Source organism: Xenopus tropicalis, chromosome 3 (genome assembly GCF_000004195.4).
Source record: "Xenopus tropicalis strain Nigerian chromosome 3, UCB_Xtro_10.0, whole genome shotgun sequence".
Taxonomy (NCBI): Eukaryota; Metazoa; Chordata; class Amphibia; order Anura; family Pipidae; genus Xenopus; species Xenopus tropicalis.
The window spans coordinates 116,134,949-116,162,639 of NC_030679.2; the positions used below are offsets into that span (position 1 = coordinate 116,134,949).

General features: G+C 41.0%; 2 protein-coding genes across 2 annotated transcripts in view; one reads left to right on the forward strand and one right to left on the reverse strand.

The window, feature by feature from the left end:
- The window catches only part of pcsk6 (proprotein convertase subtilisin/kexin type 6), a 235,080-nt gene extending 213,765 nt beyond the window's left edge, over positions 1 to 21,315 (reverse strand). The window contains exons 1-2 of the mRNA XM_031899241.1: positions 21,227 to 21,315; positions 17,406 to 17,524 (exon numbers count right to left, since the gene is read on the reverse strand). The gene's annotated coding sequence lies outside the window, so the exon portion shown is untranslated. The remainder of the gene's footprint in view (positions 1 to 17,405; positions 17,525 to 21,226) is intronic.
- plekho2 (pleckstrin homology domain containing O2) lies at positions 719 to 22,210 on the forward strand. Its single transcript, NM_001113081.1, is given in 6 exon segments — positions 719 to 810; positions 3,383 to 3,529; positions 8,912 to 9,025; positions 17,465 to 17,569; positions 18,045 to 18,146; positions 19,761 to 22,210. Coding segments are annotated over 6 exon segments (1,791 nt in total). The 5' UTR covers positions 719 to 801; the 3' UTR covers positions 21,075 to 22,210.
- The last annotated feature ends 5,481 nt before the right edge of the window (positions 22,211 to 27,691 follow it).

The window sequence follows — 27,691 nt, forward strand, 5'->3', positions numbered from 1 at the left end:
CACCACAACATTTTTAACCATTAGGCAGGGCTGCAATGAGACCATGACCACAAAACAGGGATTGTTTGTCCATACATTGCAATATATACAAGCTGGCCAACAACTGTACGTTAAATTATCCACGGTGACTTTGAAGGTGCCCGAACTTCGTAACATTAATGCTGAATCGTCAGATGGGGTTTGTTTTACCTGCATATCTCTTAACGTTAGTAAAGAGAACGAAAAATCTTTCCCAAGACCAATGGTCATAGGAAAGATCATAATTGTAGCGTGTATGGCCACCTTTACATACGATATGGCTTTGCACCAGAGTAGTGTATTGCAATGCACTGTTACAGTTATTATATGGCTTTGCATCAGGGCACTGAAGCAGTATATTGCAATTCACTGTTATAGTTATATAATGTATTGCAATTCACTTTTACAGTAACTATTTTGCTTTGCACCAGACCACCAAAGCAGTGTATTGGAAAGCACTGTTACAGTTAGGATATGGCTTTGCACCAGAGCCCCGGAGTGGTGTATTGCAATGCACTTTCAGTTCACTGACTCAACCCGAGCAAAACCACCGGAAACGTAACTTTTTCAGCATAGGTTTGCATGCAGCATAGAAAGAGGAATAAAGCAGAGGGAGGAGAGCTGGGGCTAGGAAGGTTCCTCTTGCCGAGCCTGTCAGGCCCAAGGTCCAGTGTGGGTGGGTGGGGTGTGTAGGGAAGGGGGTGCATGGAGGAGGACATCTGGCTTCCCTTCCTGTAAAGAAGGCTCTGGGCAGGGACAGCGTATCCCGGAGACAGGCTGACCATGGAAGATGTAAGTTACAAACCACCCAATGTCTTAATTCTTCTCACATCTCACTTTCTGGTACCTGGATGCTTATAGAGATAGACTAGCTACAGGTAGTGTGTGTGTGGGGGGGTAAATTTAACCTTTTCATTGTCTCACAGGCCTTTATTGCACTAGCAATAAAGGGGTTTATTATAATAGACTGAATGTAGGTAAAACCTAACCTGCTGTACTAAAACAAAATTAATTTACCCCTGCTGTATTTTTGTGTTATCTATGTAATTGTAAACCAGTTCTCTTCCACCTGCGGCTCTCAAGATGCTGCTGAACTACAACTTCCAACATGGGAGTTTAGCAGCAGGAAAGCTATAGTGTAAGGACTCCCTGCTATAAACTGTGACACAGAATAAGAGGGAGAGGAAGCCTTCCCGGCAAGCAGCTAATTCTCAGTATTGCGCTTGGCTACAACAGCTGCCTATTTCCTCTAAAAGCCCCCAAAGTGCAAGTTGTTCAGAAGGCAGGCATTTGGAGGTCTCTGTGCGGGAGGGGTTAATGCAGGAGCAGCTGTGTGTCAAGCTGTTGTAGGGTTTCCTGGGTTGCCAAGATTGTACTCTGTAATCATAAATGTTTTGTAGCTGATTAAAAGTTTCCATCTCTGCCCTTGAAGTGGAACGTAACACATTAACCCCTTCATTGCTGCACTGCAATCAACATGTACATTCAGAATGAGGGATTTTACTCAGATCACGAAGTAGCAAACTTGCAGTCGTAAAAATAATGCTGAATACTGTGAAAGTGAAGCGCTTCTACATCGCAGCTAGACTTTTAGCATCTCCTTATGCTTCATTTAACCCTCTTGTGCCATATGTGGAGGAATCTGGGGAAATCTAACTGCCAGCCAGTTCTCCTCATGTGCCATATGACCTGCTCCCATAGTGCTTCTTATTTCTTTACACATATTCTCTAGCTAGAACCCCCTCCTATTCCTCTATATAACCTCCCTTTTTACATACAAGGTGGAGTTGGCCCGCAAGTGGAGTAAAATTATTGTTTATGTCTAAAAATCCTCTAATGCCAAATTCGGAAACCTCTTAGCTCCAGTTTCAGTTTTTTTGTTTTTAAATCACCCTACACCGAAATGTTTTTATTGTCAAAAAGTCAAAATAAAAAGGGGTCATTTCTAAAGATGCTAGAGCACTAAGGGGCTCATTCACTTAGCACAGCACTGGTAGACAGGACAGACTCCCTAGTACTCGCCGATTCTTCCGAACTTACATGATGTCTGAATGATCTGCAAGTTAGTTGGCAGTTAAGGGTGGAAGGGGGGACACATACATACCTCCCCCAGTACACCCCTCATGAATACAGCTAAGCTGAATGCCAGTAGCAGTATATTAAATTAAAGGAGAACAGGCTCCCGTGCATACTGCATAGCAATAAATGTTCCACTACATGAAAACAGCAGCACTGTATCTAGGTGCTCCATTTGCAATTAGACTTAAAAGATTTAGTTAGGAATTATAACTGTTGACTAGTTTGTAGACCAAACCTAGACCAGTGGCCCTTTAGGGCTGGCTTCTGCCTGAGGAAAACCAGGGCTATTTGTGGGAAGGGGCAGGGTGCCACCCAGCCGTAATTAAATTGGGTCAGAAGTACTGGGGATGTGAAAGAGAAATGAGAGAATTTGTGCGTGTGCATATGGGAGGGGGGGCAGGTGCAACAAGTGGCGACAGGGGCCTAGGAGCAACCGCTATGTAAAGCCAGGTCAGTGCAAAACCCCATGGTAGGAGTGATAATGTAGAGAGTGCAACTGTTCTGTCTAAACTAGGAAGTGATACAATTCCAGTGAAAGGGGTAGTTCACCTTTAAATTCTTCTTTCAGAATGATGCAGACAATGAACAGCTCTTGTGGAAGGTCAGCATGTCAGTGACCCAAACTGTCTATGCACTTTCTATATAGTCATTTAACCTTAGGTTTGCTGACTCTCTAACCTTTAGAGACAGATGCTGAGCTGAAAGCTTGGTGCTTTTAGGCTAAAACTGCAAATATCTTAGAAATGACATACAACTGAAAATTAATATTAATTGAGAGTGCTTCTCTGAGCACTTTTGTAATTTACGATTTGGAGGTTTAGGTCCCATTTATGCATCTCACAATTGTAGCACTTCTTCATAAAGGCTGCTTTAAGGTACCAGAGGATCCAGAGTATAATTTATTGGTGGGCCCCCACTACCCCAAAAAACAGAACAGAATATCCCTCAAGCACATGAGGTTCAATATAGTAAAGGCAGGCGGTGAAGAAATGGTCTGCACTTACTGCAGTAGGTATGATCCAGTTGATTAAAATGAGAGGCCTTGCAGGACGCTTTCGCCAAAAGTTATCCCAGATGAAAGGTGTGCTAGTGGGCCCCCTATCCTGGTGGGCCCTGGGCAAATGCCCCTTTTGCCCATTTATTAAAATGGCTCTGGTGCTATCTGTGTATATATCTGTATGTGCACAAAGCACAGGCTGCATAGCAAAAGGAAATCCACTGTCAGATACATTCAAGATTTGTCAGACTGAGTTGTTAATATCTCTGCCTGTGACTTTGTTATTAGGGTGAGAAGGAGAGTGGTGACACCCCTCTTGGGCTGCCGGTGACATATAAAGCTGGATGGCTGAAGAAAAGCAGTGGGTTGCTGGGACTGTGGAAAGATCGGCACATTGTGCTTCTAAAAACCCAGCTGTTGCTGTGCGAGAGTGAGGTAAGTTACCCCTGGAACCTCCAGGATGTAGGAACACTGCATTTTTTTGCAACTCCTGTTGCCCTGAGAAATTTTTAAGTGAAAACGCAGAATAGAAGCAGATTCCATTCCATCAAAATAGCAAACCTATGGCACTCTAGACAGAACTGCAACTCTAATCACCACCTCCATCAGTTGGCTGTGCTTCATTGTCTGCCCGTACTCTGTAAATTTACCCTGAAAATGTCTCAGTTGCCATTTATACATAATTATAGGAATGGAATATCAAAAATGCTTGGAAACTGGAGTTTACTGAAAATGGGTCCTTCTGTAACATGGATCACCATGCCTTAAGGCTATAAAAAATGTAAACTCTAAGGGAGAAATGTATTAATATAAGAGTTATGTGTTTTTAAAATTTGAGTATTGAACTAAACTCTTTAGCAATTAAAAACTGACAACATTCGATAGAAGTCCGTGGAAAGTTTAAGTGAGTCAGATTTGACAGTCACATCAGTGGTAGACTGACATAAAGGGGCCAGGTGTCCTTATGTCCAAGAGGGCCCAATGCCAGGAAAGGGAGGGGGGCTGGGGTACAGCCAGGGGCCACAGGAATATTTAATCTCACTGAAAATTAATGGAACAATACATTTTTTTTGTGACTTTCTCCCAGTAATTTATAGTTTTTGGTTTTGCCATCAACATGGGTTAGCTTAGTTTAGTTACCATTAGCTACATGGCACTGTCTCATTATTAAAAAAAAACAGGTCAGTCAGAAATGACAGAATGTTTAATAAAATATAAGACAGTGGGATTTGGCTTTACCATATTTCTGAGCTTTCTGGATAATTTGCCTATTAAGGTACTGGTGTTTCTATTTCCTCTCTTGTACTCTCCTGCTTCTTCATTTACCAGCTCAGACTGTCAGGTTATATATCACACAACAGTTATATATATATATATATATATATATATATATATATAATTATCTACCCTTGACCTTTGCATTTTCTGCCACCTTCCCTATTTGCCATTTTCTCTTCTGCTCTTTATTTTTTGGTTGTTGCTTTTGTCCCTTTCCCTTCTGCTGCCACCTTGTGTCCTGTTTTTCACTTCTTGGTTTCTATTGCTTTGAAGCAGAGAGAGATCACCTCAATCACAAATGTGAGTGTCTGGGCTTGTTTGTGCCCCTGTGTGGATGGGGAGGTATACTCTATGCTTAATGTGGAGGTGTACTATATACATGGACTACATACATGTATAAATCTGCCGCAGTACAGTTAGCATAATGATACTGATAGCAAGTAACTGGTTTTATATCATGCTACTCCTTTAACATGAATCACATTCTTGTGACAAGTGAACAAAGATTCTCTGTGTCCAACCGGCAGCCATCCAGCTGGTGCTAAAATGACAACTCCCAGCATCTTCCCACAGCATCTGGATTGTAATGGAAGCTCAGCTACATCTGGAGGGCTGCAGGGTGGGGACTGACCTAGAACCAATAAAGCAAGGGAATTTACCAGCCTCCAACTTCACTTTACAATCACTATATAAAGGCTGTGCCAGAAAACACTGGCAGGTCGGAATATCACCCTGAGTAAAACCTTACATTTCCACACATATTCTAAAAAGTGCATACACACACTTCTGCTCCATTTGAAGGGGAAGTTTATCACAAAATTAAACTTTTCATATCTGTGACAGTGGTATGCTACGTTAGTTTGCATCTGATCTTTATGTGTGTGTGTTGGGGAGTTGTCTTGATTGCCTTTCATTCTCTTCAACCAGAAATGTCAAATTTTGTCTTGTAACAGAGCTTAGCAATGAGAAAGCAGATTAACCGTAGATATTAATTATACAGCAAATGTTTCAGTTTCTTTCTGTTGAAGCCAAACATCTATGTAAAAAGTGCTACATTTATAAAGCTCAGTTACTGTCCACAATTGTTGATATTATAAATAGACAATTATAGTATAATAAATGTAAATATTTTTTTTTCATGTGAGACTAATTCTTACAATGACTTATTATTATAGCCCCCCCAGACCTGGTACAGCCCACTGAAACCAATAAAACAACGTGACAGCTAGTTGGCAGCTAGTTTCAAGCCAATATGCATCACATAGCTTTATAACTGCCTGCGATTTTACATGGCATTCCGTCACCTTAAGGTGGTAAAGTTTGGTGTATTTCAGTGGTATTTCTTTTTTTTTATATACTGAATTATAAATATACCCCATACATTTTTCCATTGGGCAGCTGTTCCAGGTAAAGAGTGGGGTGATGGAAAGGGTGTGCCTGTTGTGCTATGCACGGACATCTCTTTCTCTCTTACAAGTCCAAGGCACCTGCTGCTGTGCCAAGGGGGATGTTTTGGAAAAAGAGACATTGGTTGAAGAGCCAGGAAAATCTCTTAGCATTGCTATAGAGCATGACTGCATGAGATTAGCTGGCCTGGCCCCTCTCAGTTATTTAATAACAGGGCAGCTGTTTGGAACTGACCCACAGCACTGACACTCATGTGTGCAGCTCTGTACAGACAATGATTGTTTTCTTTATACAACACTTGCAGCTGGCCACAAAACCTATTAAAAAAAAAAATATATATATAATTATATATTATATATTATACATTTATGCAGCGAGGGCTCATTTACAAAGGCAGCACACGAGTGCGGCCAGAATGTTTATTAACACCATTAATTAAAGATACTTGAATACTGTATTGCTGCGCTAAGGCATACGTCCGGACTCCTGCATTGAACAGCATGCAAGTGCAACTGTAAACCCTGGGGAACCTGGAGCTACTGCCTCCCACAGCAATTTGGTTCGATAGGCTTGCCCCAAATGAATCCCATGCAAACATTATTCGAATGGCAAGTGCCAGAAGTGATTTATGTCTAGTATAGACAAAAATAACAGCATTTATTTTGAGGTATCAGGTGCAACTCTCTTCATGGCAACCATTACAATGGAATTATAAGAAAAATGCAGCACTATGGGTAAAAAACATGAGTTCTAAATGACTTTGCACGCTGCACTGGTATTTGTACATGACCCTTAGAAATTCCTTGCTAAAAGTTCCCTGGTTGGAACTGAACTCAGGACTTCAGTGTCCCAATGAATAAGTTTATACATGAATCAGAACTGCATTAACAAATTAAGAGCTGAAAGGGCCTGGAGCTGAAAATGTATGAAGCAGGCTTTGTGTTATTACAATTAATAGAGTGATTTGGATAAAGCTTGCAGTTAAACTGCCCCCTGTCCTGAATGTAAAGGTGGCCATACACGGGCAGATTTCAGCTGCCAATTCTGGTCCTTCAGAACTATTCTTATCTGCCCATGAATGGGCACCCCCGATGGGCCTACCCGACTGACATCTGGCCAGACCTTGATTGGGCAGGTTTTTCTGTCGGATCAGGGACTGCATTGGCTCGTTGATGTGTTCAATGATGCCTATGCTCGCCATTGTAATTCGATTGTTTGGCCCTAGGGCATTTTTACATATGACAGTTAGCCAATAAATGGTATCATGTTACCACAACAAGTATTTTTTTCTTTTTCTGAACTATGGCTAACAGTAATATACTACACACAAGAAACAGTACCACAACTTAATATCTTAGATTAGAGCACTGAGGTTCCTAGGGTATAAATAACATTTTTTTTATTTCAGCAGTTTACACACACTGACTGAAGCGTACTGAACTGTTTCTAGACACACACTGGCAATGGAACATATATTTGCATAGTGCCAAAAATGTACATAATAATAGGGATGAAAAGGCCTACAAACCTTAAAGTTTTTATGATAAAGTGTAGTTTACATTTAATTTGATGCAGATATTTGATTTGAATGTTTTTTGTGTTCTTTTTAAAATGATTCAGCTTTTATTTAGCAGTTTTCTAGCCATCTGGTTGTTGGGTCTAATTTATCCTAGAAACCAGGAAGTACTGGGGGCTGAATAGGGAGAGCCTGTATAGAAAGAGAATAACAATTAAATTGTTGCCTCTTGGAAAATCATTTTTTGGCTGCTGGACTCATAATAATTTATGACGCCATTGCCATTATGTTGGTTGAATAAGAAACCAGTAAGAACTAAACTAATGTGCATTTTCAGTATATCTCAACGAGGTCATCTTCCAGTAGATCTGAGGGGCCACTAAACAAGATTTTACTCTATGAGCAAGTACAACTGATGGTGAAAGTGAAACTATATGGAAAAAATAGCCTTTATTTATAGGTTAGATTTATCTTGCATTTACAGTAGTTCCCCTTATCTAAACAGCACAATTTAGATAAATCAGTTAAGGGAAATGAGAGGAATTAAAAGTAAGCAGAAAAAAGGGAGGTGAGAAAAAAAGAAGCAAAATAAGAAAACAGAGACCGTGAATGAGAAAAGATAAAACAATTAGGGTTGACAAGAGAAGAGAAAAATAAAAGCCGATAGAAATATTAATAATAGGGAAGAGATAATGGAAGAACAGATAGTTATAGAAGAGTAAAAGAGAAGTGGATACGATAGGAGAGGTGAGAGAAGGGGAAATATGGAGAAGAGGAAGAGAGAAGAGTAGAAGAGCAGTATTTGTTATGGGAAGGTATGCTGGCTAGAAGCCCTGCTGCTACATTGTTTTGCTTCTGTAAAAATTTTATAGACATGGGTGGGGTGCGCTTGTCAAAATATTAATCATGTAAAGGGAGCTTGAGCCAAAAATGTATGAAACCCTCTGATTTGGTCTGCCCATTCAGTGCTTCATTCTAATTTAAAATCCTTAAATTTCCTTTGTATCTATACGACTGTTTCTGATTTTCTTTACTTTACTAAATCATAAAATGTATATACTATGTGGAAAAATGTTAAAAGGTTATTTTTCTCCCTCCAGCTTTATTTTGTGTCCCTGCTGTTCTAACCATGCCCAACTGCAGGGAAAAGTTTCATTCTGACCTATGTTATTCCCCAGTATAACTGTGTCATGGTACTTTTCTTGGATCAGCAGGACTCCCTGTGTTAGGTGTTAGCGCTCGCAGTATTAAGAACCTCTAGGGAATAAAATTCATGGCCAAGGCTCAGAAAACCTGGAAAGAAAACACCTAGCTGCTGTGGCTGCTAGACGAAGTCTAGGGACATATTTTCAGTTACTTTGCTCTTCGCCCCCTAATTAATCTTAAGCTATAGGGAATCTCCACCTCCTTGCCGTCTGTGATTCTGGACACTTTGGGCCACAGCCGGTGGTAGGAGAAAATGATGGGTTATGGTCAGGATTGGCAATACATTTACAGTAAGTAATTTCTTTCTGCTAATTGTATTGCTTTGTGTAACATGATACACTGCACCCTGGTATATTTCCAAATGCTACATGTATGTGAAAACCCACAATTTTATGTGTTTGTGTTGGCAGAATGACCAGAAAGGTGAGGCAGTGGAGCTTGCAGACTATGAACGGTGCCAAGACCATAAAGGCTTTCTAAAGCGGAAGAGGCATTTCACACTTATACCCTCACCTCAAACCAAGGTAAATACATGAGAATCTGGGGTAGTATATAAATGTATTAATTGCACATAATTGTACTTGTGATTAAAAAATGACATATAATAAGAAATGAATGTAATGGGTCAATGTAATAAAATGTACAACATAGGGATGCACCGAATCTGGGATTTGGTTTGGGATTCGGCCATGATTCTGCCTTTTTCAGCAGTATTTGTATCTGGCTGAATCAACGTGCCTGGCCCAACTACATCCTTAAAATCACCTAATGTTTTGTCACATAAGCAGAGCAGTCAAAAAAATGTCACTGTGTGCAAAGTGGTGGTTCTTTTTAGCCCCTCCAAGGCCTAATTTTCATACACAAATTAGGGTTTGGATTCGGTTTGGTATTTGGCTGAATCTTTTACAAAGGATTCAGGGTTAGAGTGGATCCCAGTGAATTCAGTGGGGGTAATTTACAGTGGCTTGCAAAAGTATTCGGCCCCATTGAACTTTTCCACATTTTGTCACATTACAGCCACAAACATGAATCAATTTTATTGGAATTCCACGTGAAAGACCAATACAAAGTGGTGTACACGTGAGAAGTGGAACAAAAATCATACATGATTCCAAACATTTTTTACAAATAAATAACTGCAAAGTGGGCTGTGAGTAATTATTCAGCCCTCTTTGGTCTGAGTGCAGTCAGTTGCCCATAGACATTGCCTGATGAGTGCTAATGACTAAATAGAGTGCACCTGTGTGTAATCTAATGTCAATACAAATACAGCTGCTCTGTGACGGCCTCAGAGGTTGTCTAGGGGCTCTGGCACACGGGGAGATTAGTCGCCCGCCCCCGCGATTAGTCGCTCGCGAGGCAACTTCGGCGATATGTGCAAAATCGTGCAACTTACATTTTCGGCGGTGGGATGGCAGGGGAAGGCAACTCAGAGAGATTAGTCGCCCACGAACAGGGAGTTTTGTTGCGGGCGACTAATCTCCCTGTGTGCCAGAGCCCTAAGAGAATATTGGGAGCAACAACACCATGAAGTCCAAAGAACACACCAGACAGGTCAGGGATAAAGTTACTGAGAAATTTAAAGCAGGCTTAGGCTACAAAAAGATTTCCAAAGCCTTGAACATCCCACGGAGCACTGTTCAAGCGATCATTCAGAAATGGAAGGAGTATGGCACAACTGTAAACCTACCAAGACAAGGCCGTCCACCTAAACTCACCAGCCAAGAGGCCCATGGTGACTCTGGACAAGCTGCAGAGATCTACAGCTCAGGTGGGGGAATCTGTCCATAGGACAACTATTAGTCGTGCACTGCACTAAGTTGGCCTTTATGGAAGAGTGGCAAGAAGAAAGCCATTGTTAACAGAAAACCATAAGAAGTCCCGTTTGCAGTTTGCCACAAGCCATGTGGGGGACACAGCAAACATGTGGAAGAAGGTGCTCTGGTCAGATGAGACCAAAATGGAACTTTTTGGCCAAAATGCAAAACGCTATGTGTGGTGGAAAACTAACACTGCACATCACTCTGAACACACCATCCCCACTGTCAAATATGGTGGTGGCAGCATCATGCTCTGGGGGTGCTTCTCTTCAGCAGGGACAGGGAAGCTGCTCAGAGTTGATGGGAAGATGGATGGAGCCAAATACAGGGCAATCTTGGAAGAAAACCTCTTGGAGTCTGCAAAAGACTTGAGACTGGGGCGGAGGTTCACCTTCCAGCAGGACAACAACCTTAAACATAAAGCCAGGGCAACAATGGAATGGTTTAAAACAAAACATATCCATGTGTTAGAATGGCCCAGTCAAAGTCCAGATCTAAATCCAATCGAGAATCTGTGGCAAGATCTGAAAACTGCTGTTCACAAACGCTGTCCATCTAATCTGACTGAGCTGGAGCTGTTTTGCAAAGAAGAATAGGCAAGGATTTCAGTCTCTAGATGTGCAAAGCTGGTAGAGACATACCCTAAAAGCCTGGCAGCTGTAATTGCAGCAAAAGGTGGTTCTACAAAGTATTGACTCAGGGGGCTGAATAATTACGCACACCCCACTTTGATTTTCGTTTCACTTCTCACGTGTACACCACTTTGTATTGGTCTTTCACGTGGAATTCCAATAAAATTGATTCATGTTTGTGGCTGTAATGTGACAAAATGTGGAAAAGTTCAAGGGGGCCGAATACTTTTGCAAGCCACTGTATAAAGTTCGCACAGCGCATATTTTTATCGCTAATGGTTGTTTGCACATGTTTTCTTCTAAACACTTACATTTTGCACTGCAGTACCCGCCTTTCCTTTTTTTGTGAAAGGCAGTGAAAAACTAGCGAATGATATTGCGATTTGCATGAGCATTCCCTCTGTGCGTGTTTATCATGTGCGATTATAGCGCCAATTTTCTCTTTGCAAATATAAATTTGCAATTTGTGAAATCAGTTTTGTGAATATTCTATCAGCCATTAAAGTTGTGGTGAAACTCGGACGCAGAGTGTGAGCATAAATATTCACAATTTGCAATATGCCATATATAAAAAGGACTTTCACCCTGTGCGAATAATTCTGCACTGCGCAAATTTTATAAATAATATTTAGATATGAATGTATAACCGTTTTACTGGTTTCTTAAGTATTGAAATGTTGTTTTGTATTTTCCTTCTGTCTCCCTTAATGGGCTCCCAACATGCCTTTGTGGGACTATTACAAGAAGCCAGCAAGTGGAATAGGGCCACCAGAGAAGGGGGTACAGCCTAATTCCATTGGCAATATAGTCGATGAATGTGACCAAATGTGACAGGCAGCAGGGAGAATTCCACCAATGGTGGTTAAAAACAGAGCATTGTTATTAAAATATTATCCCCCTGAACTGTCTCAGGAAAGTCCAAGAAAGATAAGGCAACGCATGGTCAGTGTTGGGGGTATATATGTATGAATTAAAGATTGCTAGGCTGTACCATTTATTTGCCTGGCTGTTCTAGAGGAAAGTATTGTTCTGCTTGTGTCACACTGGGCAGTGATGCACATGTTTCCAAGTCATTATATGGGCTGATCAAGTATATATGTAGCTGTTGCTGTAGCTGGAGATTATAAGATCTTTTCTAGAGTGTTATATATTGTAACATTGCACCAAAAACATCACAGAAAAGCATCTAGATAAAGATATGACTGGCTTGTTAAGCTGCAATGGCTACTCTGTCATAACTATATGTATAACTCATAATATTCATAAGTCATAATATTTTTTCAGCCAGTATTGGAGAAGAATGTTGCGTAACTGAAATGCTGTTGTTCGTTTATAATAACTAGTACTGACTGCTGTTAATATCAGTATGTTGTGCCATATTTTCCATGTTACATTGGTAACCACTTAATTTTTCCCTATATACAGTCCCCCGCTAGCTTGATATTATCCTAACTTTTTATACACAGTACAGAACTGGCCCTGTGCAGCAAAGCGTGACTCATAGCGAGAGGCGACTTCCCAGAACAGGCAATCAGTCAGGAAGTTCTCAGCACAAGGGCCACCCCCTCTTAAATCTGTAAGCACTTTTAACCATTTCCCTGCAAGGTGCTAGAACTCTTGTTAACAAGTTACATGACAACTATTTATACATCTATAAACTTACATTATAGAGCCATGAACACTCGCTTGTAGGTAAGATCTAAAAATCCTGCATTTCAAATAATTTTTTTTTTCTTTAAAGGACATGTAAAGCCTACATTTGCCTACAATGTATATTAGTTGGGCACATCACCCCCACCCAAATGGCATTATTTGTACTGCATATATCCCCTCCGTTTGCTAGCATTGGCGCATTTTCCTAAAGCAAATAGTAGTTTTCACCCGGTGGCCATTTTTCCTCTGATAAATACTCAGATACATTTAAATCTGCAAGCACCATACACACACACAGACCCTTATTCAGCATACATTTCATCAAGAATACAGCGCCAACCAGGGCCGCCATCAGGGGGGCACAGGGGGCACAGTCGTCCCGGGCATTTTTAACTTCAAAGGGGGCCCGGCCGTGCTAGAGTTTCCTTAGCTCGGGCCCCCTTTAAACACCTCCGGGCCCTGCGACTGTCATTGGCGGCCTCCAGCGCTATGTCCCACGGCCCCCGCTACACCTGTGCTTTCATAAGGTTGCGGCCCATGCGTACTGACGTCACACGTACGCACGGGCACAACCTTGTAAAAGCGCAGGTGTAGCGGGGGCCGTGGGACATAGCTGAGGACGCAGGGAGGAGACGCAACTGAAGCAGGAGGAGCCGGAGGCCACAGAAGGAGCCAGAGGTAGCAGGAGAAAGCAGCAGGATGATTGGGGGGGCCTGGAGGATGCTGAGGGGCAGCTGGAGGATGCTTTTGGGGGGGCCCTGGGGTAGCAGGAGGAAGCTTGTGGGGGCCCTGGAGGATGCTTGGGGGGCAGCTGGAGTATGCTTGGGGGTCAGCAGGAGGATGCTTTTGGGTGGCCCTGGGGTAGCAGGAGGAAACTTGTGGGGGCCCTGGAGGATGCTGGGGGGCAGCTGGAGTATGCTTGGGGGTTAGCAGGAGGATGCTTTTGGGGGGCCCTGGGGTAGCAGGAGGAACCTTGTGGGGGCCCTGGAGGATGCTGGGGGGGCAACTGGAGGATGCTTGGGGGGGGCCTGGAGGATGCTGGGGGGGGGAGCTGGAGTTTGCTTTGGGGGCCCGGGAGGAAGCAGAAGGATGGTGGGGGGGAGCCGGAGGACACAGGGGGGGAGCTGGAGGAAGCAGTGGGGAGCGGGCCATAGTTGAGGAGACTGGGGGAGGGCCACCAATGTTTTAGGGAGCCCTGTGCTGGCTAGCAATATTTTAGGGAGTCCCTGAACTGGAACCAATGCAAAACGTAACCCCTGGCCACCAATGTTTTAGGGGGGGCCCTGGCTACCAATGTCTGTGTGTCATTTGAATTGATGGGAGGGGTCACTGGGGGTGTGGCCATTGGGGGCATGGGAGGAGGGGGGCCCAGAAAATTTTATTGTGAGGGGCCCCATGATTTCTGATGGCGGCCCTGGCGCCAACAATATGTTGGCGCTTTATAAATAAATGTTAATAATAATAATAATGGTAAAGCTGAGCTCATGAGAAAAAAATTGAACAGACAGCTAGAGCTAAGTTTCTATGGGAACCAGCAATGCCATCTTTTTATTGGTTGCTAGACTGGAGGTTGGCGTGTTAGAACAACTGAGCATGTCTGGCAAGCCAGGAATCACAGCAAATTCCTGAGTGGGGCCCGAGTGGGTTACAGGAGGAGAAGGAAATCTAAGCGATAAGGAGATGTTGCAGCCTTACTATTAACCTCTGGACAACCAGTGTGGCAGGTATTGAAAGATTTCAAAGAGGCTGTTCACTGATTTGTGTGTGGGGTTTACATGTCCTTTAAATGAATGGGTTGGGGTTGGAGATACTCACAAAAGTGTTGATAGGTTGGTTGGTCACAAATATGCTAGATTTTCTGCCCTCCTTCTGTCAAACGTTGCAGAAAATACAAAGTATATTCCAGACCCAGTCTGCGAGAAACCTGATATATGATATAGCATCACAACCCCCCAGCCCACCTTCAGATACTGGTGTCTAAATCCAGTGGCAGAGCTCAGGGGTACCGGTCTCAGAGCTGCAATTTGCACGTATGCATGACAGTAGGAACATCTGTGCAAGCTAAGGTACAGTACTATAAGGTACAGTACAATAAGGTACAGTGCCTGAGGTAGCACCAGACCTACAGTAAATACAGACCTGAAAGCAGGGCCTTAAAAATACCACACTAGTTGTGCGACAATTGACAGGACTGTAGTAATTTGATGGTCCCTTTAAGTCAAATACATTGGCTTGCCATCTGCCCTCTTCATGCTTGCTGCTATAAATTGGCATTGAAATGTGGTGTGATGGGTATAAAAGTCGAGGCAAAAGATAAAATTAGAAAGGGTGTAAAATCTAATGGATCTGACAGTTCTTATAGGAAGATAAAGAAACACCTGCAGTGCCTGAGGCCACATTCACAACCCACAGCTTTCTCTCCTTTTGCAAAATCAGCTACTGTGACCCTAAACGATCAGCGGAAACTAAGTTGCACTAAGCAAGACGTGCTCAGCTGGAAGCACCCATCTTTTTATAGCTATAGGAGCTCATAAGTATTTATGGTAACACGGCCCGTAGAAGAAGGTGTTGGTCTGTTGTGTGAATGTAAGTGAGGTTTTAGCAAACCTAGCAACAATGTTCAGAGTTTTTCACAGTCTTTCTGAATTACTAGATAGCGCCTCACCTTATATTTAGCACTGTATGTAGCATTTCTCAGGCACAAATGCATCCCTATTGTATTGAGCTTTCAGTTTTTGGTCACCAAGACACCTCTGATCAATCTGACTAGATTCATTGGTATTCAAAAGTAGTTTGAATGCACAGGATTTGCTTTTAAAATTGTCTATAATTGAGAACTTATGAACACTGCAAATTCTTAAAGGTGTTGTTCACCTTTAAAGGAAAACTATACCCCCAGATTGTTTCTATCATATTAACTGGCCTATTGAATAATTTTAGTAAAGACTTCCCTTCCCTTGATCCCCCATTTAGTGATGGGCTGTGTGCTCCCTCAGAGATCACATGACCAGAAATAATGCAGCTCTAACTGTAACAGGAAGTAGTGTGGAAGCAAAAGGCAGAACTCTGTCCATTAATTGGCTGATGGGGCCTAGCATGTATGTGTGTCTTGACTTGTTTGTGTGCCCTGTGAATTGTGTGATCCCAGGGGGCAGCCTTAGTAGTTATAGTAATTTAACCTTAGGGTTACTAAACCACACAAAGTACATGGTGAAAAATGTTCAAGTTTTGTTTTTATGTAAACAAATAATCACATGATTTTAAGGATTTTGTTTGGCCAGAGGCAAATCCTGCTGAAAAAGGCTGAATCTTGGCCAAATCCCAAACGGAATCCTGGATCTGGTGCATCCCTACTAAAAAATCATACAAAATAAAACATGAAGACCAACTTCAAACTTTCTCCTAATATTACTACAGGTATAGGACCCATTATCCAGAATGCTCGGGACCAAGGGTATTCCGGATAAGGGGTCTTTCCGTAATTTGGATCTCAACACCTTAAGTCTACTAAAAAATCAATAAAACATTAATTAGACCCAATAGGATTGTTTTGCATCCAATAAGGATTATTTATATCTTAGTTGGGATCAATTCCAAGGTACGGTTTTATTTCTACATAGAAAAAGGAAATCAGTTTTACAATTCTGAATTATTTGATTATAATGGAGTCTATGGGAGATGGGCTTTCCGTAATTCGGAGCTTTCTGGATAATGGGTTTCCGGATAAGGGGTCCGATACCTGTACCTACATTATACTAAAGGTAAATTTAAAGGTTACTACCCCTTTAAGTACCAGATTATAATAACACACACGTTTACTTAAGTGTGACGCACTTTTATGGTCTTGCAGTAGCTAATTGTGTGGTTTTAGGTCAGCTTCATTTAGTGCTATAAATCTTGGGGATTTTTTTGTTTAATCATTCAACTGCTCGATAATTCATAATACAGTAACTATTATTTTTTCTTCAGATTGTAAGCTCTTTTATGCTGGGTCTTCTTTACCCCTTGTATTGATTATTGGCTGTATTTTTGTATGTAATTTGTATGTACCCCTGTTTATTGTAAAGTGCTATGGAATATGTAATGATAAATATTCTCCATATAGATTGAGTACATTTAATGCTTTAAAGAAAGACGATTCTATTTTTTGAATGTTAAAATGCATGGTAGCTAAGGTTGAAGGGTACAAAAATTGCAACTGCCCCCTCCCCTCTGTACACCAGACACACATTCATCAAAATAAACCTTTATGAGTGTAATAAGGGTGTAATATTAGAGACAGGACCCCAAGGTTTTGGCAAGCTTCTTGCAAGTTTGGGGCTGGGGGTAGATTTGCTGCTAAAGGCAAATGATTATTTCAGGCACTTTCTATGGTGCCTTTCTGTGTTACACACTCTACAGTTCTCATTTTTTTTTAAATTGCCTTCTAGCATCAAAAATAGAGTTTAATTCAATTACAGCCATTAATTATCAGTAAGAACACCCTTTTTGCACTGCATCTCGCATCATGAGAGCAGCTCACACAAGGCCGACTAAGTACTGTTTTTTATTTGTGACTAAAGAAGGGATGTCAGTTTCCAGCAGTGGAAGGAAGGAAAAATGGTGTGCACCCCAACCCTCCCTTTTATGGAATGTGTGTAACAGCAAGAGAAAATTGGCAAATGTGCACAGACAATAACTGATAATCCTCTTCACATGAATAACATCCCAGGAACTAGCTTCAGTGGTAAATAATTGTGCAACACCACAATGTGAGCAATAACAGGGCCTGCACAGCAGTAATGAATATGTCTCTTTACCTACTGGATGGGTCACATGTCATTCACATCCGATTCATTGCTGCTCACTTGAATTTTAGGGTCAAGATCTGAAATTTCAGGCCAGGAACGTGGAGGAGAGAGATGCGTGGATCCAAGCACTGAATGAGGGGATCAGCCGAGGAAAAAACAAAATTTTTGATGAGGTAGAGTTGACATTATTTATTTGACCATAATAAAGTATACATGTAGCACCCACTGCCATATAATGAGACTATCCTACTGCCATATATTATGAGAATATTTCAAGTCAACAATAAGTCTAGGTACTTCTAAAAATACACAAGGAAGGGTTTGCAGTGGATGTGCAATGTTCCTGTGCTGTCCCTAAGGCAGATACGCTCGGGTGCAGGCACATATAGGCAATATACTCATAAAAACGCAAGACTTTGCATTCTCTCGCGTTTTTATGCATATATCAACTACATGTGCCTGCACCCGAGCGTTACTCATTCATTCGGGTGCAGGCACATGTAGGAGGCGTAGGGCGAAATTTTCAGCAAGTGCTTTTCCGCTTGCCGAAAATATCCGCCCTACGCCTCGTCTGGCATTAGCCTAAAAGGTGCGCCTCCGCTAAGACGTTCACAGTCAGGTGTGATTTATTGCATTACTTGCTTGCAGGTGAAAGTAGATACCAGCTGCTCATTAGATCACGTGACCAGGGACCGAGCCCAGAAGGGAGCAGCAAAGAGAAGACCTCCTACCAGGATCCACCTCAAGGGGGTAAATAAAAAAGTTAATATAAAAGCCTCATATTTAAACTAGTACTTCACAGCAGCCAATGAAAAGTTTGCTTTCAAACAGGTGAACAGTAAATTCGCCCTGCTGATTGGTTGTTTGTGACTTTTAGTACATACTGTATGTGCTGTATTCATGTCATTGCATGCTATATTTTATATTTTTTTATTGAAGGATAACTAAATCCCCACCCTACAATTTTAACTCTTCTTCCCCCTCCGGAATAGAACATCTTACTCAACTGCATTGCTGTAACCTAAAAAAAAAAAAAAACAGGAACTTTTTCTGGAGTAATTGGGCAGACCTGGGGCATAACAGTTCCCAAGGCCAACCTACTCTTTTTCCAGCTAGACAAAAACAGTCAAGACTGCACCTTATACATAGGAGAGTATTGTAAAGGCCAGACTGCCAGTGTGATAGTGGCTACTTAGGCAAGGCGAAAACCATTGGCTAAGCTAAGCTTATTGCTGGCCTTCAATTCCAAGAACTCTCTGATTATACATCAGGGGCTCTCCAGCTATTGGCTGATGCTGGAGATTTTAGCCTTACAAGTGGTAGGCATGTTCAAAGCAGCATGCAAACCCATCACCTAAAAATAGAGATATAGTTACATACATACATATTATGTTAGGTTGAGAAAAGACCAAAGTCCATCAAGTTCAACCCTAAAACAGAAATGTCTATGCAAGATGCACCAAATCCATTCATATTTAGCTAAATCCTTAGTGTTCACCCAAACCAAATCTGAATATTTAGACATGAAGCTTTACAGCTCTGGATAACTTACTGTTACCATTTTTGTTCAGTTTTTTTTTATTTTAATATTAGTTTAGCTTTTTAATGTCAGAGCCTGGTGCAACACAGACTCTGTAGGGGAATTCGGGGGGACAATTTGTGCAAAAGAGAAGTGAATAGCACCTGTTTGTCAATGACACTTCATTTATTGGAACCTGTCAGAATTGCTAAAAGAATTTTAGTGTTACAGTCTCACTGAATACTGGAAAACAAATATAAGCTCTAGGAAGGAAGCCGTTGCCCCACCATGTTATTGGTTAAGAGACATCTATTGTAGTGTTGCAATGTCTTGCGTTGATCACATTACAAGAAGTGCAGGCAGGCTGGTAACAGATGACAGAATAGATGCACGGTATTCTGCTGCATACAATAAAAGCCAGGACAGCCAATCTGGCAAAGTTTTACTCTTTTATGAATGTGCGGGTGTGTCAAAGTGTGTTTGGGAAAAGTATGATGGCAACACAACACTAAGGGGACCCATGTTCCTCTATGAGGCTGCTGCCATATTTTGCAGAAGTCTGTAAGCATTATTGTCAAGTAAGGCCTGACAGGTTAGTCACACTTAGGGGGGCTTTTTACAAATAGAAATTGCATTTACAGATTACTTTAATATCAGTGAAATATTTTAATTAGTGCATACTGGATAAATGCTTGGAATTACAATTTCTTTTAATATTAAACGAAAAAAATTTAGGTGCCTTTCCCCTTCAATATAGAACTCTAAATGAGTATGTCTATAATTAAAAAATTACATTCTTGATTCCTCCCTTTATATGTGAATTTAATTATCAACATTTTTTACAGGTGGCTGAAGCTGCTGAAGATGGATCTTCAATATTAGACCTAGAAAAACTGGAAGGTGTGGTACATAAGCCAGCAGTGTCCATGTCTGAAGATACAAAGGCATCTCCTGAAAAGGGACCTGTAAAGATCCCTACACCACAAACAGAGCCAGTTTTGGCCCCAGAGAAAAAACCTGTGAAAATTCCTGTTCCGCCACCAAAACAAGGTCCTATGCCAGAAAAAGAACACACAAAAATACCTACGCTACCTCTAGATAAGACTTCTGTACAACCATCCATAGGAAAGCCCCATCCAGATAACACAGACAGTGTTGCACCAATCATTCGCCCACCATCACCACCACCCAAAATCCTTAAAGAGAACATTTATGCAAGAGAAAAACTTTTGTCCAATGGTGGAAACACAAACCCTGAAGTAAATTTGCCTGTTAGTGGGAGCAGAGAAAACTTGGTAGATATCAATAATCCTCCCCAACCTCCTCCAAAGATCTTATCTGACAAAATGAAGATTAAATGGGAAGGATCCACATCAGATCTAATGGACAAAGATTCAATAAAGCCAGTTGACAGAGGGAGCAAAGAGAACCTGGTGGAATTTGATTCTAATGAACTTGAAAAGACTTCTGTTGAGTCAGCTGAGTTGTCAGATGAAGCAAAAGAACCAGAGCTGAACGATGACATGAACAGCCAACAGTCTAATGATCAGGACATCTTTGATCAGCTAGATGAGAAAACCACTGAAGAAGTGGAAGAGGGTTCCGATAATTCTGAAACTAAAGAAATGCCTGACCCTAGTGAAGTGCAGAAGAAGGAAACAGCTAAAGAAGAGGCTTTTGAAGACTCAGGTTGCATCCAAAGTATGGAAGAACAGTCCTCACAAGTACAGAGCACACTAACCCAAATTAATCCTGCATTAGCAAAGTCAACCATTCCTGAGAGAATACCCAGATCATCCTCCCTGGGAGACTTCCTTTCAGAAGACAGTATGGGTTCTGAAAGCAGGAGTGGGCATAAAACGCCAATGTTACATCTTACTAAGGACCATCTGCAACAAGTTGAAATGAAGCTTGCCCGTGGAAGGGAGAAAACAGAGACACTTTTAAATCGGGTCTTGCAGGGCGATCTTATAAATAGTCCTGAAGGCAATGGGCCAGAGGCAGAGACGCTTCTAAATGAGGCTGTGAAGCAACTCAAAGAGGCATCAGAAGTATTACAAGAGTTACAAGAATCCAGTAATGTATCAATAGATGTGGCTGGGGCAGTAACCTTGAAAAAGAGAGACCTAGTGACTTTGTACAGGAGAAGTGTCCCTTAGCCTCCACTCAAGTGTCCTCACAATACTGAGAATAAACCTCAGAAGCGGAGCCATGGTTGGACTGGGGGATGCAGGGCCCACCGGAGCTGCCATACTAGGGGCCCCCCCACTGCCCACCCAACCCTCTCTGAACACGCATACAATATAGTTACCTTTGGACGTGTTGGGGGAGGGAGATCAGAGGCCCGAGGGAGTGGAACTCTGAGATAAGCACCACCCTTCTAAAACTGCTTTGGCACTTTATCTTGTACACCTTCTCTCTTTTGTGTCAGTGTTTCCTGGGGAACAGAATGGACATTGTAGATTATTGTACACAAGCCATGATGCAAGCTTAGCTAACAAGTGATTCTAAATGCATTATACTGTATATGATTATAAATAGACATATTCATAGGTTCATCGTACACTCCAAATTACACAAAGCAAAACAGATATAATATTTAAATATATTAAATGTATATTAAAAAGTGGTTATTTTTTACAAAGCATAGATTAAATGTTACATATCAAAAGGGGTTGTTCACCTTTAAGTTAACATTTTGTATGTTATAAACTGGCCAATTCTAATCAACTTCTCATTCGGTATTATTTTTTTCTTTTATAGTTTTTGAATAATTTGCCTTTTTCTTTCGACTCCTTATAGCTTTTAAATGGGGGGTACCGACCCCAGCATCCTAACAATTATTGCTCCATGAGGGTACATTTTAATTGTTATTGTTAAATTGTATTACTTAACATGCTATTTGGGCCCTCTCCTATTCATCTTAGGGTCTCTCATTAAAATCACTGCCTGGTTGCTAGGGTAATTTGCAACCAGATAGCTGCAAAAATTCCAAACTGGAGAGCTGCTGAACAAAGAGCTACATAATTTAAAAACCACAAATAATACATACCAGTTGCAAACTGTCTCACAATATCACACTCTACTTAATACTAAAAGTTAAATTATAGGTGAACAAGACTTTTTAAAATGGATCTGCTATTGTCCCCTGCCTTTCCCTTACAAAAAGATCATGTGAAATACACCTGTAAGGTATAATGACCTTTGAATGAACGCATTATACAAAAGTTACATATTTCCCTATTTGAGATATCACTCACTTGTCATGAGAAATAAAATAATTTCTATGCTCTAATGACACATCTCTTAAATCCCTGCTAGTCAATTACTCATTATACAGAGTTTGAACCCCTGTATTATTAATATGTTTTTTATATGTAACACTGGTTTATATTCCTTTTTTTCTACAGAATTAGTTGACATTTCCATGGTAATGCTGATTCTGTGAATATGAAGGAACAAGTAGCAAGATGTTCCTCAATATGATTTTATTGCATGGTTCTTCTAGTCACTGGGCAGTGGTTGAGCATCACCAAGGATGTAAACAAAGCATTTCTCTGCAAGCTGAAACATATTACTTTTTCTCACAGTGGGTGATATCACACAGAGAATCAGGTAACAAGGTAACAACTGGAGAAGAAATAGGTCTTTTTGGCTAATGTTGTATAGTGACGTCCACTAAACCCTAAAAATGAATATGGCTAAAACACCATATTTTATATACTGCACCTAAAGTTTCAGCATCTCAATAACCACAATGATCCAAGACTTCAAACTTGTCACAGGATGATTATAAATTATGATGCTAGTTGCACTGGTTTCTAAACTGTGATGTAGTATTTATCTGAATTAATTACTAATAAGCCTTTTAGTGTAACATTTATATTCTATATACAGTATACAGTATATTGTGAGTGGGTCCCTAAGGCCTACTGGGGCATCTTCAGAGATACAGATCTTCCCTGCTAAAGGGCTGTGGTTGCCTTGGGCTGGTAAAGAAGTCCAAAATGTTATGTACAACATTTCTGCCCTACTTCTTTAGTTTGGCTTTAGTTCGTCTTTAATGACTATACTTAGTGATGTAGCACAGACTACTGGTGACATCATGGGCCAAGTACACTTGCAATATTGTCATTACACCGTGCTGTGATGTCATCAGATTCTAAATAAAATCATGCCAAAGGCCAGGGTTGAGTTCCTGGTGCATTATAAATTGCCAGTTCAGATGATCTGGTTTCTGAGGTTCCTGCTTGCTCTTGCCTGTTCTTCAGGATAAAGGTGGTCATACATGGTGCGATCTGCTCATTTGGCAAGGTGGCCCGCAAGGGACCACATCAATAAGCCAATTTGGTCCCTGATCTGACGGGAAAACCAAACTTGCCCGAACGAAATCTGGCCAATTTTAGGTGAGATATTTGTCAGGTATGCCGTCAACAAACTTTCCAGTTCCCAGACATACATTGCTCCATATTTCTTAAGCTCGCACTTCTCATTGTTGATTTCCCATTTCCTCAGATTTGTTTATGGGTTAATCTATGACTGTTCATTATTTTGACCGGCTAAAAAGTGGTTATTTTAAATCACAGTACAAAACTTTACTGCCGTGGAAGTTTATATCTTATATGACAGGCAGGAAGTGAGTGTGGGACTGCTGCAGCACTTTTATTTTCCATGTGGGAAAAGATACTCTGTTCATAAATAACATGCAACTTTTACTTAAAAGAGTAAGTAGCTGGACAAATAGCTTTACTAGAAAGTGAACTGGCACACAGAAGCATATGCAGACTGGATTGTACAGTATAATGCTAATAGCTAACATACGCACTATAGATTTGTCACAGTTATACTGAGTAGAGAGATAATCACTGCTGCTACAAGGTATATGAATTATATTAACATCTGATCAGCAGTTGGGCAATTTTCCAAAACTTTTAAATATTTCTCCTTCTTTAAGTTGCCTTTAAAGGGGGTCAGTGGGTGGCAATGACTACTAGTTTAGATAATTTTGTTGGTGTACCACTAACATGCTAACAAGATGAGACATGCGTACCTTTAAAAGCCTGAGGGCTCATTATGAACATAAAATACATGCACGTAAATCACCCAGAAAATAACACTTCCTCAAGGTAGGTGTTTATTTTAGGGCTTCCTTACATCCATGTGCAGTTCATCAAAGAAAGAACCTTTTTGAATAGCATTCAGAGGACAAGGACAGCAAACAATCAATCAATCAATCAGGGTGCCTGTTTATTATATACCTCTCAGTGATTACGATTGCTAGCCTTCGACCCAGTTCCATTGCTTGTGTGATTGTGTATGTGATTTTAGTGCTTTGCACATCTCTTCATAAAAGAACGCCATGGTGTTATTACTAGTAGGAAAGACCAGTACACCATGCTACCTTCTGTGCACTTAATGTTACTGAGGAGCATTCTGTTTATAAATGGGTCAAGTCTCTGACCAATAAAGGAGACCCAAGATGAGCCCCAGTGGAAAAGTGGAACCCCATATTATTTAGTTAGTAGGTCCCTAGGCCTAGGGGTCTAAATTTACTCCTAACTGTACTCCCTGTTTGGACCCCCTGGGAAGTGGGCCCTGCTAAGATGTATGGGTATCTATTCTTTTGCATATCCAATATTTCTGACTGCCCTGTTACACCCTGGCCATGCCCTTTTATGCCTGAAAAGGCCTGCAATTTGCTTAAATGACTCTCATTCCCCTACAAGCCCTGCTCCTTTTTGTGGTCCACTAATTGTGTTTCTCCATGCCACCCACTGGGACCCAGCTGCTAACAGGATTCTTGCGTGTCTTCACCTATGTTGGCACTGGGTGCAGTCATATGCAGGAAAGAACTGGTGCCACACAGATGTGAGATGTGTACACACATTTTTCTTGGCAGCAATACCTCTCCCTGAACAGCTCAGTATTATGCTGCTCTTCCTTATCATTTGCTAATAATATTTCTTCCTATGTAATAAAGAATTTATCTGTACTTCTTTTCAGTGTGCCCTGTTTTAAATGACTTGCACTGACTATCTTTATAATATGAAGACAAATTTCAGTGTGTGGATTTCTGAATTCTGCATATGAATATTTTTAGTGTGTCAGCATCCTTTTGGTTAAATATAAGAGATGCACAGATACAGGACACGGCAGCAGTCTGGTCTGTTTCCTGTGGCAGTGGGCAATGGTGCCCAATAACCTCTGCTTTGGATAAAGCACAATATGTTTTCTGTGCTGCTTTAGTTTTTTTTCCTTATAAGGATTCAATCTTGTTGTGACACTGCATGCAGACCTGTGACAGGAAGAAGCAGCTCTCTCTCATCCTGTGTGTACTATAAGCCCGGCTGTGGGATCACACACCCTCATTACTGGTTTTGCCAACAACAATATGGCTCACAGAAGGGAACTATGAGGCTAGGCACAGAAACCTAGCTATACTAACTGGGCTCATTTACATCTGGCAGTGGGCAACTTGCATTTTTTCCTGAGTCAGTTGGTGCAAAACCACTTTCATTAAAAATTGTCATCAAAATAAGTCGCTCGCTCCTCCCTATAGTTGTGCTCAGCGCCACTCAGTCCTTCCTGCCTTCTGTTCCAAACTGAGCGCTACTGCGTCTACTGACGCAGGGGAAGTCTGTAGTCACCACCACCCGCAGTGTCCCCCATCAATAGGCACAGCACACTTATGCCATAAGAACAGGGTGCTAACCAATCACCAGAAATTACACCAGTGAAACCCCAGAAATGATGCCAAACTTCAGAAATATTCGGCACAATTTGCACCCAAGTTGTGAAAAATGTCATGTGGAGTGTCCATTTTTGAAAATTGCTACAATTGCTTCAAGAGAATTGCCATTTGTGTCTGCAATGACACCAGAACTGTGGGGAAAATTGGTGCATTGTGGGTAAAAAAACTATGGCAACTGAGCTCGAAACTGTACTTTGCTCACTGTACTTGTGGACATAAATGACCTTAAAGTACCTCCAGGTTCCTGGGTCAGTGACCCTACCATTCATAAACCTCTTCAGCAATTACTGTTGTGTTTTTTACTGATGTTGCTGAGAACAAAGGGTTAATGTTATGAAAAATGGAGATTGAGCAAAAAGGTTATAATAATAAAGATAATAGTAATAATAAACCAATTTGTATTTTTTGTTATATTTAGAACACAGTTTTTTTCAGAAGTTAAACTTTCCTTTTAGCATATAGTACACTAGGAACTACCCTGAGGATGCTAGTGGGTCAGTTAAAACTTATCGCAGTTTAGTCATTCCACAAACCGCTGTGTAGCAATACCCTATTGAAGTTCAGAACCCCATGTTAAGGTGGCCACACACGTTAAGATCTGCTCATTTGGCGACCTTAGGTGGGTGATATTGGAGTTCCAGGGCCAAATGATTGAAAGACAACGACAGGAACATCGGCATGAGGACCACAATAATGAGCTGATGTAATCCCTGATCTGATGGGAAAATCAAGCCTGCCTGATCAACATCTGGCTGATTTTCAGGCAGAAATCCCCATACACAGGCAGATAAAAATCTCACTGAAGGTCCCGAATTGGCAGCCTAAATCTGTCCATGTATGGCCACCTTAAGATTAGTAGGTCTGCCCCATGCACCCTAATTAATTGCCTCCATATTAATGACAGGCTCCTTGCTGACAAATCAGCACAAGCAAAGCAAAATGCGCAAAGTTGGCACCCAGATCCAGTGGGTTCTAATTTATTCCCTCTGCCTGTTTGCTAAAGCCCCTTTTTATATATCTGTATAACCCAAATGTATACTGTAATGAAAATGTCCAGTCAATATCATAGACAATGAGTAAAATGTGAATAATTTGAGTTGTTGGCAAAATTGTATGCATGACTGGCAAGTCCTATAAATTGAAATGAGCAATAAACACATCTGTGCATAGCAAAACAAGGGGAATGCAGTTCTCCATTAAAAAAAACACACTTTACAGAGTACAAACAAAAATAGCTGCTTGTTTTTAAATTAACTTTTAATATGCTGTAGAGTGCTACTCTGATACAATTTGCAATTGATCTTCATTTTTTATTTGTGTTGTTTTTATTATTTAGCTTTATATGGTTGTTAGGTTCCACATTACCCTAGCAAATGGGCAGTGGTGTGAATGTGAAACTGGAACTAGAGAGGGTCTGAATAGAAAGATAAGTAATAAAAAAAGTAACAATAACAATGAAATTGTATCTTCAAAGAGCAATAGTTTTTTGGCTGCTGGGGTCAGAAGGCCCCATGTATAAGCTGGAAAGAGTCAGAAGAGGAAAGCAAATAATTTGTAAATGATAAAAAATGAAGACCAATTAAAACATTTCTGGATGTAGAACTGGCCATTTTATCACCTTTAAAAAAAATAACTTGCCATTCTATAACATATTAAAAGTGGCCTTAAAGGCAAACCACCCCTTTAACAATAAACATTTACATAGATTTAGCATCCTGTTGAAGTGTTAGCACAGCTTTCTCCTACTGAAAACTATTAAATGAGCATTCACTTGCCCCTTTCACATTAAACCAACTGGTATTTGGGAGGAAGGTTTACTGTGGTTTTAGGATGGGCTGGGGTTGAGGGACATCATGTGCATAATGACTCCACAGTCCTGTCAGCCATTCATCCATAGGAACATCCTGTTCTGTGCCTGTGGTCTTGCTTGCAACATTTTGATCCTATTCATACAAGGAAAAGCCCAGAGATGGTAAACTTGTCCTTGGTTTACTTTTTCCTGAAAAGAACATTCTTTGCCAGGAT